The sequence below is a fragment of the Vicugna pacos genome, chromosome 16, assembly GCF_048564905.1.
Source record: "Vicugna pacos chromosome 16, VicPac4, whole genome shotgun sequence".
Classification (NCBI taxonomy): Eukaryota; Metazoa; Chordata; class Mammalia; order Artiodactyla; family Camelidae; genus Vicugna; species Vicugna pacos.
This window is the reverse complement of record NC_133002.1, coordinates 47,424,289-47,442,822: the sequence shown is the minus strand read 5'-3', so window position 1 is coordinate 47,442,822 and position 18,534 is coordinate 47,424,289. Positions and strand designations below refer to the sequence as shown.

Here is an 18,534-nt window from a genome sequence, read left to right as displayed (position 1 = left end):
AACAAATAGATTTTTTCCATACTTAAATGAATAAGACCCTGTACAAAGCTCGACAAGCACCTTTAGAAGTCCTTCCCCACTCTGGGGCTCAAATTTTCTCCTCTGTAAAATAAGGGGAAAGGGTGTGTGTGCGCGCTCGCGCGCAAGAGATTGGCTGACAGCCCCCCTCCAGCTCTCAAGTCATTTCATATTGATTTCTCCCCTTCATGCTTCTTCCCTCGAGGAAGAATGTTGCGAATTCCCTGGGTATGAAAATAAAGAAAGCAGACAGCCTGTCTTGGAGGATACGTGTTAAGGAGCAGAGATTCTGAAAGGCTCAAGAACTTAATGTCTTGAGCACTTGCGCGGCCAGAGCCGGCTCTCCAGCCCTCGCCTGCCGGAACCCGCGGCTCCGGGAACAAGATGGCGTAAGCACTCAGGCTCTCGCCCCCGCCCCCGCGATTCCGCAATGCGGCAGCAGGCGCAGGCCGCACCCCATTGGCCAACGACGATGAGGTCATCGTGGGGGCGGAGGCCGGCAGCGGCGCGGGGGCGGGGCTTTGCGGACGCACGCACGTCGAGGCGCTGCTGCCCAGAGCTGCGGAGTCTGCGGGCTTGGTCTCGAGCGGCTGCTGTGGCGGCGGCTCGGCCTGCGGCCAGAGGTGAGCAGGGGCTTGTAGGTACAGCGCGGCAGGGAACAGCCTCCAAGGGGCACAGCAAATCCCCCCTAACCGCCCCCTCGCTTGTCAGAGGAATTAGCAAGGACCTCAGGTCTCTGAGGGGAAATGGGGGTTCACCCCTCTTCGGGCACCTCTCCTGTGGTCAGAGGAACAGGAGGTTCACTCCCTTTTGGAGGCCCTGATCCCTTCCCCCACTTAAGTAGAAGACGGAGGAACTGAAGGTTATTGGGTAGGCAGAAGAATTTGGGGGCTTCTTAAAGAGACTCTCAATTTGAGAATTTTCCCCCTTTTATTCCCTACTCCAGGAGGTAGGTGTGCCTGGGCTTAGAGAATTCCTGTTTTCTCATTAGGTAGACAGGAAATGAGGCAGGTGGATTTGAGTACCTCGTTAGGAGGCGAGGACTGGATGACAGTAATGAAGCAGGGCGCGGGAGCGCTTTATTTGGATTCATCTTGCTCAGGATAAGTGCTTTTTGTGTTGTGACCCCACACCCTCGAATTGCTTTGGCCTTTTTAGTTTTCTCTTTGGTTCCAGTGGGATAGAGATGTTCTAGGGAGACTTCTAATCACTAAAGAACAGAAACAGGGAGGCAACTCATTGGAGGCTGTCGTTACTGGCAGCCTCTGAACTATGCTGATTTGGCCTAATTTTACGTGTTTAGTTAGAGGTTATGGAATCTATTGTTGTTGAGGGGGGTGTGGGGGCTGGTAACAGCTGTTTTGGATGATTCAGGTGTAGGCAGTCATAAAGTCAGACTACCTAATCTCTTGAGAAATCCTTGCTTATATCTGAATGTGTTGTTTTGCTGCTTTGTAAGGTCAAGGCACAAGGTTTTGTCATTCGAGTTTCTCAAAATGTCTCCTAAGCTTCCGGAAGAATAACTCTTCCTTTGACGCCAGTTTCATCTATCATTTGGGTTGCCCTCATGATACTAAAAATACTGCATATTTTGTAGAGTTTAAGGACTGTACAGTCTGTGCCTTAACAATAGCTAACTGGGAGTAAATAATTGCAGTTTCAGGACCACTGATAGCGCCAATTGTCTTTCCTACCCGGTAACGGTAAGACCGCCCAAAAAGGAAACCTTTATTGGCTCATGCATGAGAAGCTTTAACAGGTGGAAGAATGTAATTAATCTTGAATGTGGGGATAAGAAACAGAAAAGCTGCGGAGGTCGAAAGCTTATTCTCTCTGGCTTGATAAAATTGCTTTGTCATTGCCATGTATTCCTGTCATGCTTGACTTGAAATTGAGCTTAACATGCAAGGGTTTGTTTTTTTTTTCTTTAAGTTAACGCTTATATGTTTAGATTCTCTTGGGAGAAAATGATGTTTTCTGAGGAGTTTGGAAAATTAAACCCTTTAAAGTAGGCTTAGCTTTAGGGTAGTGCTGGGACTTTGACTGTTAGAACTTGGCAGTAGAGGGCAGAAAACTAGTCACAACAGAGGCATCCTTTATGAGAGGGTCACCAAGGTCTCTTCTGTTTGTTTCCTGACACAAGCAAAAAAAGAAAGAAAGAAAAAAAAAAAGAACACTGCGAATGTCACTGCCTCATAATATTGTGTCCAAGGTGTTAAAGAGCTGTTTGGGATTCCCAGTTCCTGTTTTTAATTTGAATACATTCTTATCTATTGAGATGTCCCAAATTATTGTCGTTTGATCCTGTTGTTGAATGCAAAGGAAGTGATTTCATCAGGCACTCTTTGAGAGAGGATTCAGTAATAGCTTCACAATTTCTCCTCTCTGTCCTTCTAAGCAGGATGTCAAAACAGTTGTCAAAGACCTCTTAGCATGGGATGGAAGAAATGAAATGCAAAACGGGGGTCTCAGTCCTCTTGGTAATTCCAAGGTCATATAATTTTCTCTTTTTGCCTTAGGTCAGAGAGAAATCCAGGCACTCAGTTGACCTGTCCTTTCTGCCACCATGGGGGAGCTTTTCCGGAGTGAGGAGATGACGCTGGCCCAGCTTTTTCTACAATCAGAAGCTGCTTATTGTTGTGTTAGTGAATTAGGAGAACTCGGAAAAGTTCAGTTTCGTGATGTAAGTAATTGTGGGGCTGCTTCTTGTTTAGTGCTGAACTCTTATTTTTCTTGTCATGGTCAATTGCCTGGTGATGAATGTTTTGCTTTTTATTTGCAAAAATAACATTATAACACTAGCTTACTATTGGAAGAGTGTACACTTCAAGTTGTCTTTGTAGAGGTGAGAAATGTTTTGTGCCAATTCTTCCATATTTTTATTAGCTACCCCTTTGAGACTAATCCTAAGGGTTCTCAAAGTATTTGCTTGGAATGCAGGTGGAGGACGCCAACCTAATCTGTTCAAGGCTTGCTCTTTACTTTTGGGCTCCTTAACACCCATAGCATGGTATTTTTAAAGAAAATTGTCATAGTTCTTCCATACAATGGGGCATATTTATTACAAAATCTGAAGCATCCAGTTACAGATATGTAGTATATAAGAAAGCATATATTGAATACTCATTATATTGAAGCATTATGCTGAGCACTTGGAGGAGATATCAAAAGAAAATGGACAGTCTAAGAGTATAAAAAGTATGTCCTATGGAGTGTACAGTTTCATCAGGAAGGCACAATACATGCTCCCAAAAGGAGGGAGTAGTTAACAATTCCCTCTTGTGCAATATCAAAGCTCTGTGTACCTTTCATATACAGCATTCATTGTAGTCATGATTTTACATTCATTGGTGTGAGTGGCTGATGAAAGAATGCCTCCTCCACTATGATCTAAGCACCAGGAAGACAGACACATTCATTATTATATCTGTAGTGCCCACATACGAGATAATCAATAGTTGTTGGAATGAATGAATGGATGAAAGAGGAGTGGTCAGAAAGGAGTGGAAGTAATAAATACTGGCTTCCTGGAATTGGCAAGCTTTCAGGAAGTTCTTTGTCTGAGCTGAAGTTGCACAAGTATGACCCAGTGATGTGGTCTTACTCCTTATTCTCTTTGAACCTTTTTCTGCTACCTCTCTTTGAATCTTCTCCTACCTGACTCAGATTCCTTTTCTTAACCTTTCTGAGGACTCTGTTATCTTCCACTAACCTCTCTTTTATCTTCCCTACCTCCACTGTAGGTGTCAGTGTTCCCTAAGCTCTTTTCTGTACTATCTCCGGATAAGCTTCTCCAAACTCACATCATCCCTTATCACCTTTTGTGTGTTTGTGTGTGTGTGTGTGTGTGTGTGTGTGTGATCTCATCTATTCTCAAATCTTCCATCTTTATTCAGTGAGTCTCAAATTTGTATCTCTGGTCCTGACCTCCCAGACACCGTCCCTGAATTTATAACTCTAAGATTTTTGTCATCTCTGTGTCTCAAGCTTGGTATGTCTAAATCCCAACACCTTGCCTTTTAACAGACTATTTCTTCATCCTGACTTTCTAAGTGTGAGCTAATGCAGCAATATTCTTCCAGTTTTCTAGACTTGAAACCTAAAGCAAACCTAAGTCACCCTTAATTTGCAATCCTTCATCTGGTCCTTTGGTGTCTCCCTTCCTAACACCCACTGTGTCTACTCAGTGTTCTTAACTTTTACTTATGATTTATTTCAATCATACAAAAAAAATTATAGGGGATAATACAATGAATATTTATTGTAGTTCCACACTACTACGGTAAAGTGAATAGTTAAATAACGTGAGTACAAATTTTTTGGTTTCCCAGTGCGTATAAAAGTTACGTTTATGCTATATGGTAGACTGTAGACTATACTGTAGTCTATTAAGTGTGCAGTTGCAATATGTCTAAAAAATGTATATACATTAATTTAGAAATACTTTACTGCTTAAAAATACTAACCATCTTTCAAGCCTTGGAACAAGTTGTAATCTTTTTGCAATCAAAAGGTCACTGATCACCATAACTAAACAGAATAGTGGAAACATTTGAAATATTTCGAGAATTACCAAAATGTGACACAGAGACACAGTGAGCAAATGCTGTTGTTGGGAAAATCATGCTGATAGACTAGCTCAGTGCAGAGTTGCCACAGACCTTCAATTTATAAAAAATGCAGTATCTTCAAAGTGCAATAATGTGATATACAATAAAATGAGGTATGCCTGTAACTATGTTATCTACTATGTAATTAAGAGAAACATTCCACAAATAATTGAAAGCTCCTGTGTATCTTTCTTCCATGCTGTTCATTTCTTTCTCCTCCCCCTCAAAGGTAATCTCTAGAGTGATCTTTGCTTTTATCATTCCCATGTGTTTTTTCCACTTTTGCTACATATGTATGTTACCACTAAACAATAATATGTAGTATAATTTTGTGTGTTTTAAAACTATGTATATGGTATCGTATGTATCCTTTAGCAAGTGCTTTTTAAATTTAACATTTGTAAGATTTGACTATGTTGATACAGGTAGTGCTTGTTCATTCCTTTAAATTGCTGTATAGTTATTGTAAGAATATACAGTTGATCTTTTTTTCCTTCTGATGAACATTTTGGTTGATTGCAGTTCTTTGCTTTCATAGTGTTGCAGTGAAGATACATTTATATGTCTTGTGGTATGTATGATGTGAGGTAGTTTCTCCCGGGCAGCGGTTCTCCAACTTTTTGGTCTAAAGATTTCTTTATATGCTTAAAATATTATTGAGGAATCCCAAAGGGCTTTTATGTGAGTTATAGCTATCAATATTACTATATTGGAAATTAAAACTGAGAAATGTTTAAAGTGTTTACTTATTAAATTATTTTAAATTATAATAATAAGCACATTACATGTTATAACATTTTTATGAAAAAAACTATATTTTCCAAAATGAAAAAAAATAGTTTCGAGAAGAGTGGTATTGCTTTTACACTTTTGAAAACCTTTTAGTGTCTGAATTAATAGGAGACAGCTGGATTCTTATATTGACTTCTGCAGTCAGCCTGTCATGACATATGTCATGAGCCTCTGAAAAACTTCACTGAACAGTCATGAGAAAATGAGAATGAAAAAGGCAAACGATCTCTTAGCATTACATGAAAATGGTACTGATCTCATGAACCTGCTGCTGCTCAGGGATTATAATTAGGAGGGGCATTGCTGAGCGCTGTGTACGTCCCAAACTGTCAGATGCTGTCAGAGTGTACTTCACAGTGAGTGTACCTGTTCATTCTCCCATCGCTGGTTGAGAGTTCCCGTCATTCCACAATTATGTCGACACGTCTGTGCTCAGAAAGAAAAGAAATTTGGTAATCTGATGGTGGGAAATAGTATCTTGTTTTAATTTGTATTTTCTAGATTAGTACACTTAGTATCTTTTTATTTGTTTATTGGACATAAAGGGTTTCATTTTCCATGAACTTCTGTCCATATTATCTGCCTGTTTTTCTATTGGGTTTATTTGTCTTTTGCTTATTGACTTGGTGGGGTTTTTGGTTTTTTGTTTTTTTTTTTTGAAGGGGAGGTAATTTGGTTTATTTATTATTATTATTATTATTATTATTATTATTATTATTATTATTATTATTATTAATTATATGGAGGTACTGTGCTAGGGGTTGAACCCAGGACCATGTGCATGCTAAACACGTGCTCTACCACTGAGCTGTACCCTCCCCCATGACTTGTTGTGTTGTTTTTTTGGTTTTTTTTTTTTTCAAGTTCTTCATGTACTCTGGAAGCTAATCTTTTTCTGATCCTTTGCTGATAACTTCTTCCAGGCTGTGGCTTGTCTTTTCCCTCTGTTTATGGTATATTTTGTCAAGCATAAGTTTATTTTTCTTTTTTACTTATTGGTATTTTCTTCTTTCCTAAATTTTTGTCTTGAAAAATTTCAAGCCTGAATACCCTGATGTAGATTCACCAGTTGTTAACATTTTGCTACGTTTGATATAATCTTTTTTACTGCACTGTCAGAAAGTTAGCTGTTTCTTTCTTTCAAATCCTTTTTTCCTTTTCATTTTCTTTCTTTTTCTTATTTTACCATAGACATTAAGACCTTCAGTAACATGTTGAAGAAGAGTAAGAACAAGCTAATACTGGTTAGGATTGTGTTTAGTTGTATGTAATTGAAAACCTAAATGGTAGGGGTGTACTTTTCTCATGTAACACAAAGCCTGGCTTCACACTGTCATCAGTGTCCTAAGATCATTCTGTGTTTCTCTTTGGCCGTCCTTAAGGCTTTTGTCCTTGCAGATGACCACAACAGCTCCTAGCATTTCATCCGTATGCTAGGCGGGAAGAAGGAAGTGCAAGGAGGAAGGGGAAGTCTTACATATGGAGGGAAAAAGCTTTCCTAGAAATTCTCAGCAGACTTTGTTAATTTATCATTGACCAAAATTATGACATACTCTAGCTGCAAGGGAGCCTAGGAAATGTGATTTTTCAACTGATCAGTTGCTGCCCTGAACAAAATTGGGATTTTTGTTAATAAGGAAGTAGAGCAAAATGCTATGTATCTATCACAAAGTATTCCAGTCTTGCTGCTGACTTTAAGGAGAATCTTTTAAATTTGTATCATTTAAATATGTTTATTCTTAAGTTTGGAGAGATTCTATTGGATTATACAGAGTCCTTCCAATTTCTGATTTCCTGACATTATTGTCACAAATAGTTGTGGAATTTTCTTGAATGACTTTTCTTTATATGTTGAGGCTATCATGTTTTTTTCTCCTTTAATCTGTTAATTTGGTGAATTATGTGTCCAGATTTTTTCCTACTAATTTTTTGACAGTTTTACTGAGATATAATTCACATACCATACAATTTGTCCATTTAAAGTGTGCAACTAAAAGATTTTTAGTATATTCACAGAGCTGTACAACCATCACCACAATCATCTTTATAACCATCACCCTAATCAAGACAGAGTATTTCCGGCAGCCCAGAAAGTTTTCTTGTGCCTGCTTCTGGTCAGTCCCCACCCCCTATAGGTAACCACTGTTTTGATTTCTACCATCATAGGTTCGTTTTACCTGTTCTTGAATTTATATAAATGAAATGTTACATTACAAGCTCTTATGTCTGACTTCTTTCACTTATGCATAATATTTTTGAGATTTATTTCATTTTGCTTGATTCTTTTTTAAATTACTGGATAGTACTCCATCAAATGAATATATCACAATGTCTTTATCCAGGCTTCTATTGATGGACATTTGGATCTTTGCCCATTTGGGGCTATTATGAATAAAGCCGCTGTAAACATTCTTGTATAAGTCTCTGTGGGCATGTTTTCATTCCTTTTAAGCAGGTGCCTTGTAGTGGAATGCTCCGTCATGAGGCAGGTAGATATGTGTTTAGTATAGGAAATTGCCAACAATATTTTACTTACTCTTTAACAACACAAGTTGTATTTATTGGTTTATGTCTGTCTCTTCTTTGGGATTGATAGCTCTTTAAAGCTAAGACATATCTTATTCTTTGTATTTATACCAATGCCTAATACAGTGTCTGCATATATTTGGTGCTCTGTAAATGTTAAGTAAGTAGCTATAGTTCTTTATTTCTATTACTCATGTGGAATTTATCACGTGCTATATTGTTAGTTGAACTCATCTTTCTTCTCTATTAGATTGCAAGCTTCTTAATAAGTAGGAACTTGTTTTATTCTTACAAAATTTCCAAGAATATCTGTCACATTGCTTTGAAAATTATGTGTGATGTACGAATGAATAGACCAGCCTGTGACCTAGAAGGTGAAGATCCTGGGACAAAAGAACAAGAAAAGTTTGCCTTCTGTCTCGTCTGATTGGGAAGAAGGAGAGAAGGAAAACCAGGCAGAGCTTCTATCATATCCATTGCCCAAATTTTGGCAGGGGTGGGATGGGCACCTATATTCAGTGGAGACTTTCGGCCTGGGAAGAACATTTTGCACCACTGTGCTTTGTCTAATTTGCCTCCGTTCCATTATATGTTGCAGCAGTGAAGGTTCTTACCTTTAGTTGGTGTGGCTGGCCCCAAAGCAGGTGGTGTGGATCACTAGACAGATTTTATTAGCGTTGCATTATACGTTGACACAAAATTAGGTTTTCCCTTTGCAGGATGTTTTGTTTGTGAAAGAGAAGAAATAGATAAAGTATTTGAATACTTAGTATTCTGTTCTTATTTTGCAGTTAAATCCAGATGTGAATGTTTTCCAGCGGAAATTTGTGAATGAAGTTAGAAGATGTGAAGAAATGGATCGAAAGCTTCGTATGTGCACTTTGGTCTTGTATGATGTTCCTGTTGTGAGTCATTTGATTTAAATTAACATCTTCTCAATAAAGGAAGAAAATACTATAGGAGGAAAAGAAGAGAGGAAAAATCTTGCAATCTGATGTGAAGATGAATTTCTTGTGTACAAGTAGATTTGTGGTGTTTGGGCTAGGTGGTGCTTAATGGAAACTTTGAGATGATAAGGCCGCAGGCTGAATATATTGGTTATTTTTTTGTGGGAAGAGTCTTATAGCAGCACTACATTATAGAATTCTAAGAGGTAGGACCCAGAACACCATCATTTTTAGATGTCAGCATAGCCATCTTTTAATTTGAGCTACTTGTGGGGGAAGAAACTAACATCTGTTAAGGTCCTATTGAGAGTTTGGGTATTCATATACTTTATTTCATTCATTCCCCACAGCATTCCTTCAAGATAGGTGCTACCACATTTAGTAAATGAGGAAACCAAACATCAGAAAAGTTAAGTGACTTGCCCAAGAACATAAGCGGTCTTGATGGAATCAGTGTTTGAATCCAGGTTTTCTGTCTCCAAAACCCAAGATCCTCCTACTGTATTATGCCAGCCTTCAGGTAGCTGTTAGGTGAATTTAGTCCCCATGCTAAAAAAATAAGTCAGTAGTTATCACCTGAAACACTTTTCTCTTTTGATGTTTTGGGACCTTATTCTGTGCTTTGTTTTTTGTTTTGTTTTAACTCAAAACCAACCTGTTTTCAAGTTTAATGAAATCCTTGTGGTCTGGAGTTGTCTCCCTAGCGTGCTAAGCAGCAACTGCTCTATTGAATCACACTCTTCTGAAGCTCTCCTCTCCCAACAGTATCTGTGAGCAGAGCCATCACACAGTAGTAGTCACACGGGGTGGAGTGCTGACACCGATGAGGACCAGTTTTAAGGTCAGAAGAGGGAAGGAAGACAGTAGTGGGATGATAACCCTCTTTGGGGTACCTGTGCTTTAGAGAATATGGGGTTGGAGGAAGAGGAATGTGGAGAAAAAGGGATTTACATATTCTGCTTATTTTATGTAAAAATGTCTTTCTTAGAATGAAGCTCTTTTTAGGCAGGTTTGGGGTCATCTTATTTTTTTCCTCAAACATTGGCAGTTCCAGACATGTGCACTTAGACATGAATGTCCTCATTCTGTCATTTTAGGATTTGTTGAGAAAGAGATAAGAAAAGCTAATATCCCAATTATGGACACTGGCGAAAACCCAGAGGTGCCCTTCCCCCGGGACATGATTGACTTAGAGGTAAACAGTTCTTCTGAGGAAGCCAGATAAGTTTCTTTCTCCTTAAATTACTTTTCTGAGTAGGTGGAGAGTAGGCTAATTCTTGTTGTCCTTGTCTGTTGATTGCAAGTTTCTTGTGCATAGGATTAAAATGAATTCACTTTTTTTATAGTATAGAATGCTGTGGTATCTCAAAAACTATCACATCCACTAAATAAATTATTTGCTTATTAAATTAATTATTGGCTTATTGAAATTTTATTGAATGAATATCAGTTTGTCTAGTAATTTATTAATCTCATAGACTAGATGAATAGCCAATAGACTTTTCAGTAATTATTTTGTCTATTCAAAGTCCCCTGAGGGATTTAACCAAGAGTATATAATAGACAAAGACCATTTTAAGCAAAAATAAACAAACAAACAAAAGTTATAAAGAAAATTGCCCTGGTAAAAACACAGTAAAATTGTCCCTCAGTATCCAAAGGGGACTGGTTCCAGGCCTTCCCTTGGACACCAAAATCTGCTGGTGCTCAAGTTCCTTATTTAAAATGGCTGTGGTATTTGCATATAACCTATTCACATCCTCCCTCCTACTTTAAATCATTTCTAGATTACTTATAATCTCTAATACAATGCAAATACTGTTAAGTAGTGGCAAATACAATGTAAATTCTAAATAGTTGCTGGTGGGTGGCAGATTCAAGTTTTGCTTTTTGGAACTTTATGGAAATTTTTTTCCCCCAGATATTTTCTAACCGTGGTTGGTTGAATCTGCAGATGTGGAACCCAAGGATATGTAGGACTAACTGTACTTGCTGGGTGAATACAAGATACCTTTGAATTGTTAGGGTGACAAGAGTTCTGTGGGATGGATGGATTCACCTGTCTTTCAGAGTGAGCATATTAAGCTTAGTTTGAGTTAATAGGTTTCTTGGTTTCTTTTTTTTTTTTTTTTCTGTAGGCCAATTTCGAGAAGATTGAAAATGAACTGAAGGAAATCAACACAAACCAGGAAGCTCTGAAGAGAAACTTCTTGGAACTGACTGAATTAAAATTTATACTTCGCAAAACTCAGCAGTTTTTCGATGAGGTCAGACTATCGTTTCTGTTAGTATTTGAGCAGCTGAGATTGCACCAACACAAGTGGGCCATGTTTTTATTCCAGTGATTATTTTAATTTGCTGATTTGAAAACAATGCCATTTTTGCACCCTGTTTTAGTTGAAGAAATGTCAGATTATGTTCCATTTTTCATGCAGTACCCAGCCAGCCATGGTTTTGTATATTTTTGCATTTTCAGCAATTTTTCATCTCAAAATGGGGAAAGGAACCCTAAAATAGTTATATAAACATAGTTGGATGAAATTTTTACATTATATTTTAAGGTAAGTATATGCTTAAGGTTAAAGTTGAAGCAGTAAGAAACATTTGGTTATACTTAAAACTATAACAAAGATCTAATCTCCAAAACCTTTTTGTCATTAAATTTTAATTTTTTTTCTGTGTTTGCTTATTGACCTTTCAGCACATTTTTAAGTGCTTCAGAAGCACATGTCACAGTTTAATTTTTCAAGGACTTTTCTTAGTGTTGTGTGGAAATACTGGTAGGATGCCTGTTTGAAATTCCTGGATTTTCATATAAACTCAACTGCATTACCTTGTAGGGAAAAATGTTAATAAGTTCCTGGGTTAAAAATGTAGGTGACTAAGTTGCCAGCTGACAGCTTGCGGAGGTGACCCCAAGGAAAGGATTTGGAGCAAGGCTTTCAGAAGGCTTCCTTCTCCTAATTAAACCTGGGGAGGAGTCTTAGCTTTAAGCCTGGACATGGTTTTTCTGATGGCCTAAAATATGGGTAACTCTTTTATAGGTGTCTTTGCCACCAGATTAACATCAGATGTTTCAGAATTTGTCCCAGTCACTGTTCAGTGTTCCTTCCCATAAGTTCTTCATTTCCTTTGCTCAACAACAACAACAAAAATTGGCAAAGCTTTTTAAAAAAATGGAGGACCCATTTTAGTTAGCATCTGATATATTCTCAGTTTTACTTTTAATTTCTGTCTTTTGAGGAAAGAACAACTCTCCCTAGTTCTCTAGACTGGAGCAGGGGTTTGCCAACCAGCAACTTCAGCCTCACCTGGGAACTTGTCCGAATGCAAATTTTCAGTCTTCACACCAAACTTACTTAGTCAAAAGCTCTGTAGGTGGGGCCCAGCAATCTGTTCTCACAAGGTGATTCTGGGGCATGCTAGTGTGACAACCACTGGGCTAGCCAAAGTCAGCTGAAGGTGTGATACATTCCTCAGTAACTAAGGATCTGACTCAGAGAAGCTATGCTAATTAAAAAGATCTGCCAGAACAAGGGAAAGGGGAGAAGCTCATACGAAGTTAATTGCCCAGTCCTCCTAAGAATCAGGATCTGGCTCTGTATCAGGGAGGGTTGGTGTGAATATTCAGTTTGTTCACTTAGTTGAGAATTTTGAGACTCACAGTAACTTCTTTCACCAGTCCGCAATATCATCACATTAGAGGGTATGGAATAGTGTGATTTACTCATTCCAAGTGTTTCAGGTCTTTTGCAACAGGCATGGCCACTAATACCAGATGGTTCTGATGAACACATAATCTGGAATTCCAGTATGCTCACTGCCTAAACAGTATTTTATTTATACTCATTAATTCATGGAGCATTTGATAAGCACCTACTCTTTGCGAGGCATCAGATGAGTAAGACATGGTCCCTATGTTCAAGGAATATATCACTTGGTCATATCAGGAAACATCCCTGAACACAGTGCCTCCACATGCTATACACATCCAAGCTGCTGCCCCCAGATTCAAAGTAAATCTGGCCCCAAGATCAAAGTTCAGTTACTTTTATCGTTATTTGGGATTTAACTCTTTTACTTCCCTCTCCCATTTTTTCCTCTTTTGATATAGTGTTTAGTTTACTTCTGGGATGTTGTTGAGATGTATGAAAATGTTTTTCATAACCTCCTGAGTTTAAGGATTGGGATAGGCTTCCTAGTCTAGTTCATTCTGAAGAAATTCTGAGTAAAGACTGACAAATGGACTCCCTTAAGGGAAATAGTCACTTAAACTGTTAATTTTTATAATAAAAAGTAAAAACAAAATAAGGGCAACCACTTGGAAGGATGATATAAGACTTTCACATTGTAGTTATGGGTTTAGGAATTTTCTCTGTAATTAATAGGTCTAAACATGAAATGCCCATCCTGAGAAGGCAGGCTTTATCTAAGTCTTCATGACTGTCATGCCCTACCCACGGTATGTTGTTTTCCCCCTCCTACTTTTGCAAAGCATTTTTAAAAAAAATCTCTGAAATTACTTTTGAGCATGAGACCTTGGTTGCAAGTGGTTCTTCTACGGCTTTTGTCATCCATCCCTCTCATTCCAGGATGAGGTGCCTTCTGGCAAGAACAGCTCTCCCCTTTCTCTCCCAGTGCACAGTCAGTGCCTTGCTCGCTCTTGCTGTTTGCTCGTAGTCTCAACCAGGTGCCTTTCAACAGCCCCTGCCCTGCTGTGGCCAAACAACAGGCTCAGGTGTCACTGCCCTGATAGGAGACAAGACCTCACAGAGTTAAGTGCATCTGCAGGTGTAACTGCACCCTTTAAATAATGCAAAAGATAAGGAAACTTGGGACCCTCAAATCTCAGAAATGTAGATTTTTCATGAGACTTTCTTCCATGCCTAAGATTATAACGTTTGCAAATGGCCTAAAACACTACCAATTTTAAACCCTTCTTTTTAATATAATTTGGTGAATATGATCAGTAATTTGCAATAATGAGTTGGTAGAAAATGGCTAAATCAGAAAATGATTCTTTCTATCACCAGGCATAGGGGTTATGATTGGCGAGGTGTGTAGAAGGGGAGAAGTAAACATATGTTGAATATTCTTATGATTTACCATGATTACAAATTCAACTTAGCCATTTCTTATCCAGAACATTTAAAATGACTTGTTAATGATTATCCTTTTCTCAGTCTTCTTGTTTATGAAGAACTGTAAGAGCTGGAGAGATTTCTCTGCATCTTTTACCATAAGCACCATAACATATGAGAGCATAAAGAAGACTGGAAAAGTAATGGTTAATGGCATGCAGATCCCTGCCTTCCTTTCCTTCTGAATTTTCCATCCATTTGCTTTCTTTACTTTTCTTTCTCATCTGCCATCTCCTTGGGGCTTCAGTGAATACTTTAGGTAACGAAATGTAATTTCTTTCTCCATGTAGATGGAGATAAAAGTGTTTGCTCTTGGTAGTTAATGCAGCTTGAACTGAATGTGCTGCTTATACTGAAGTATAAAAATAGAACTTCTGAGGTTCTGCTACTTCCTTTTCCAAGGCGTGGTTTTAGCATTCTGACTGGGGGAAGGGGGTAAACCAGAGGGCTCAGCAAGTAATTTAGAAAAACCTTGGCAGTATTGTCATTAGAGAACCCAGATTAGGATTTAGACACTTGATCATATGGTTTTAGATATTGTTTTAAAGGCCCTCAGTTAGTGGTTCTGGACATCCCAGCTTCTCATCAGGCACAATTATTTGATTTGAAAAATTTTGACTTTCCTAAGACTTAGGGTTCATAAGTGAAATTATTCATTAGGATATTATTACAACTTTCTTTTTAATTCTGCTGTTTTTGTTTTTGTTTTTTTTTAATTCCCAGAGAATTCTAGTCTTTGGAGTAGTCTAGTTGCTAAGCACTATTTGCTGTTCCATCAATTATCCCCTTTAGAGCACATTGTTTGCACTGGGTCTGGTCTTTAGGGTTTACTTAAAACAGGTCTTGTGAACCATGTAGGAAAGTAGGCGGGAGTCTTGTGGGTAGTAGTCAGTCTCATTGGTTTTTGCCGAGGGACATCCTTCTTAAACAAGTTAAAATATGGTTGTCATCTGGATCCTGAGAACAAGTTGCCTGTGGCTTGCAGAGGGCTGATTTGATTTTAAGGAGAAACAGAAAGAGCCCCTAAACTTCCATTTGACAACAAGTGGTAACCTGCACCCCTGTTACGTCATCTTAAAGCTTTCCAAATCTCATGACAATATTTCTCTGCACTTATGGTGTACCCAGTGCCTATCTTTCCCTTTTTTTTTTTTTAATGGTTGTGGTTGAGAGTTGATCAACTAGAATTTACTTCCTGAACAATTGCTTTCACTCATTTAGGCTTTCAGACTTATCATCGGGTTTATACTCAGTTCCCCACCCCAACCCCTCTTTGACTTTACGTTGATGGTCCTATGACTTTATCAAATAAGATTCCCTTATTGGATTTTTTTTTTTGATAGCGGGGTTGACAGGAGTGGAATCAAGTTGAAATTTGGAGTGAAAATGATAGAGGAAAATTCTGACTTTTTGTTAGTTTAGCTTTTGAAAAGGAAGATTATTCTGGCTTACTTCTAGCCTTTGGTCAAACAAGCAGTGTGTGGATATTAAAGTTGGGGAGATAAGCAGTGGAGAAGTCAATTGGCCTTCATTTTTTAGGGCAGCTTCTCCTTCCTGAGAAGAGGAAGAGGTGGGATGTCTAGAGAGAGGCTAGAAAATGTAGACCTACATCTGAGAAGGTCCCACTACTCCTTCATTTTATTGTATAAACTGTCATGGTGGACATCATTTTAAATCTAAACAATTAAACTAGCCCACATGCTCTCTAGTGGCTTATTATCTGTTACTTTTTCTTCACTTGATTCAGATTATTGGCTTGAGTTATGTTCCCAAGAATCCTTAAACTGTAAAGCCTACATGAACTTTTTAATATTGCTAGATGCCTGATCAGAAACTCAGACATTCAGATATGTTTTCACTTTTCCTTCCCTTTATGGTGCAGTGGAGGCTCATGCCTGCGCAGCTATTGGGCTTCTTATCCTTTTAGAGAAAGAAATACTCTTTAAATCCTATGGTTTGGAGTACTTTCTGCAGTGGCCGTGCTGAAGGTTCTCATGTTCTGAATTTTAAAGAGCATGGAAAACCTAGAAATCTGGAGACGCCCCTTCTGTCTTTCTCCTGTACAAGACAGTGACGGTGGCTTGCCTTCTTCCTTGGGAAGAGAATCTCCATCTTTCACAGGGAAAATTCTAGTTTGTAGCTGCCTGAAAATTCGATGTTGAAAGTATCTGCAGAGCTGCCTTGTTTTTGCTCAAAAGAAAGAGATAGTTCAGCTTCTATCCAAATGCAAAGGTGTTTCCTGGTACTTACATGGCTCATTCAGGGAAGCGTAAGAGAAAAAATGGTTTCCACCAAGTGACAGATTTATACAAGTGTCACCATCATTTAATGTTTTTTTTTCCTTTATTCCTTATTTCTAAAACCATTTCCCCAGATGCTTTACTGGGGCAGTTGTGCTTTCTTTACCTCTTGTTTCCTTCCTTTGCTTTCTTCCTCTATTCTTCTTGTCTTCTTTCTGTGGGTATGTCTTCTCTTTTGGTGATTTTTTTTTCATCTTTACTTTCTGAACCTTATCTCCTGGTTCCTCGTTCCCTGCATGCCACTAACTATTTTCATTAGATATTAATTGATTTGTGAATTCAGGCTGAATTGCATCATCAGCAGATGGCGGATCCAGACCTGTTGGAAGAGTCTTCGTCCCTCTTGGAACCAAGTGAGATGGGAAGAGGCACGCCTTTAAGACTTGGGTAAGTACCGCTTCAACCCTTCGTACTCAGTGGGGTCATGTTCGCTTTTGCTGTTCAAAAGAACAGTGAGACTAGGCATTCACTTGCTTCCAGGATGCGCTGTCTTTTGAGCTCATTCCAAGGTGTTCTAGGTCGCTTTGGATTCAGTTCCTGAGTTGTTCTGTCACCTCTGCTGGGTCCGGGAATCAGACTTTGGCAGCCCCACTGACATAGCGATGTGTAGCCTCGTGTTTGTCATCTTTGCCCCCTCCTCTCACCTTCCTTCCATCCCATGGTATGGACCAGTTCCCAATCTGGCTCTTCTCCCCCCACAGCTTCGTGGCTGGTGTGATTAACCGGGAGCGCATCCCTACTTTTGAGCGCATGCTTTGGCGGGTGTGCCGGGGGAATGTGTTCCTGCGGCAAGCTGAAATCGAGAACCCCCTGGAGGATCCTGTGACTGTAAGACAAGGAAATTGCATCCTGTGGAGTAGGTCTTGTAAAGGGAGCTCAGAGCAGTGACACAGCAGGCACCATCTGAATCTGACCGTCCCACAGAGAAGCCCTTATGTGTACCCTGCTTTTATCTGCAAATTTGAAGGACTGCTCTTTCCTTTTTACCTCCATCATATGTGTACATACGAAGTGTACATGACATGTGCACATACATTTTTTAAGCTTTACCCATGTAGATATTATTTTGATTGGAAATGTTTTTTCCAGTTATTTTAAGCTTTAGCTTTATATATTTTCTGTTAGTTACCTGGGGCCAAAAGAAAATTAACTTTCTATGAAAATTAATTTAAAGCGAATCACCTGGTTCCAAGTTTGGTAACATCCATGCGTAAAAAGAGATTTCCTAAACTGGGATCTTTGTAAGCTGATGAAATTTTAAGTTGGTGAAGTTTTTTGTCTATTTGTTGAGAGATTTAGGAACTTAGTTTAGAGATTTGTATCGTGCACAGTAGGCTGATCTTCTCCATCCAATGCTTTGGAAAATAGGGACGGCTTAACATCTTGGCATTTGACATAATGGGACAGAGTTCTTAATATAAACCTACATTAAGTATGGTGAGTCCTGATTTCAAGGATGACAAGCAAAGATTAAATATTCTGGAAAAAAATTTCCTTCACTTTTGTATTACTATTATTTAGAAGCCTAGAGTTGGTTTTTATGTTTTCAATTATCTTTTGGGTTTCTTAAACTACTATTCTTTGCCCTACCTAAGAAGAGAGGTTAAATTATAAGACTTCTCAGAGTGGGTGGGTCATACAGCTAAAAATGATCTTGGTAAATGGATTTTTATCCTTGGTACCAAGTAGGAATGTGGTGACACCTAGGTTACAGTGAGTCCCTTTACCTGGAGGAGCAATTGAACAGTCTTACTGAAGGCTGTCCTTAGGTTGTGGAGACACTGCAGTCAGCAGTCACACCTAATGTGGAGCTGTTCTCAGGAATATTCAGACAAGTTCCTGGGCAACAGAAACATTATTTTATCAACAAATTGAGGAGGCGAGAAGGTGTATGAGTATCTCCAACAGAACAGCTGCATGAGGAATGTGCTGCAGTTTATTCCCAGAGAACTTAGGAATTTGACTCTTTGAGCCTTTCTTCACTCCTCATCCCTCCTTATCCTTCTAAAGTTTTGTTGGTTTTCCTGTTATAAAAGCTCTATAGGAATAAGAGAAAATACAGGCAACCAGAGACAGTCCTGGTTAACACCCAGTATAGCTTATTTTCCTGATCTTTTCTTCTAGTCCTCGCGTCAGAAACTTGTGTTTGGAATGGACTGCCTTCCTCTCTGGCCCTGAAGTCTAAATTAGCATGAATCAT

The 18,534-nt window shown here is 38.9% G+C and overlaps 1 protein-coding gene across 4 annotated transcripts in view; it reads left to right on the top strand.

Annotated features, from left to right (window-relative positions):
* The first annotated feature begins 520 nt into the window (after nt 1–520).
* Nucleotides 521–18,534, top strand: part of ATP6V0A1 (ATPase H+ transporting V0 subunit a1) — a 48,534-nt gene continuing 30,520 nt past the window's right edge. For 2 of the 4 annotated variants that reach the window (XM_006199227.4, XM_072939309.1), the window contains exons 1-7: nt 521–641; nt 2,538–2,701; nt 8,738–8,816; nt 9,991–10,088; nt 11,032–11,160; nt 16,618–16,721; nt 17,036–17,162. In XM_006199227.4, coding sequence (XP_006199289.1) covers nt 2,585–2,701; nt 8,738–8,816; nt 9,991–10,088; nt 11,032–11,160; nt 16,618–16,721; nt 17,036–17,162 — 654 coding nt within the window. In that variant the 5' untranslated portion in view covers nt 521–641; nt 2,538–2,584. Of the gene's footprint in view, nt 642–2,537; nt 2,702–8,737; nt 8,817–9,658; nt 9,735–9,990; nt 10,089–11,031; nt 11,161–16,617; nt 16,722–17,035; nt 17,163–18,534 lie in introns of those variants that run through there. The other 2 variants (XM_006199229.4, XM_072939310.1) reach the window with 2 other exon arrangements.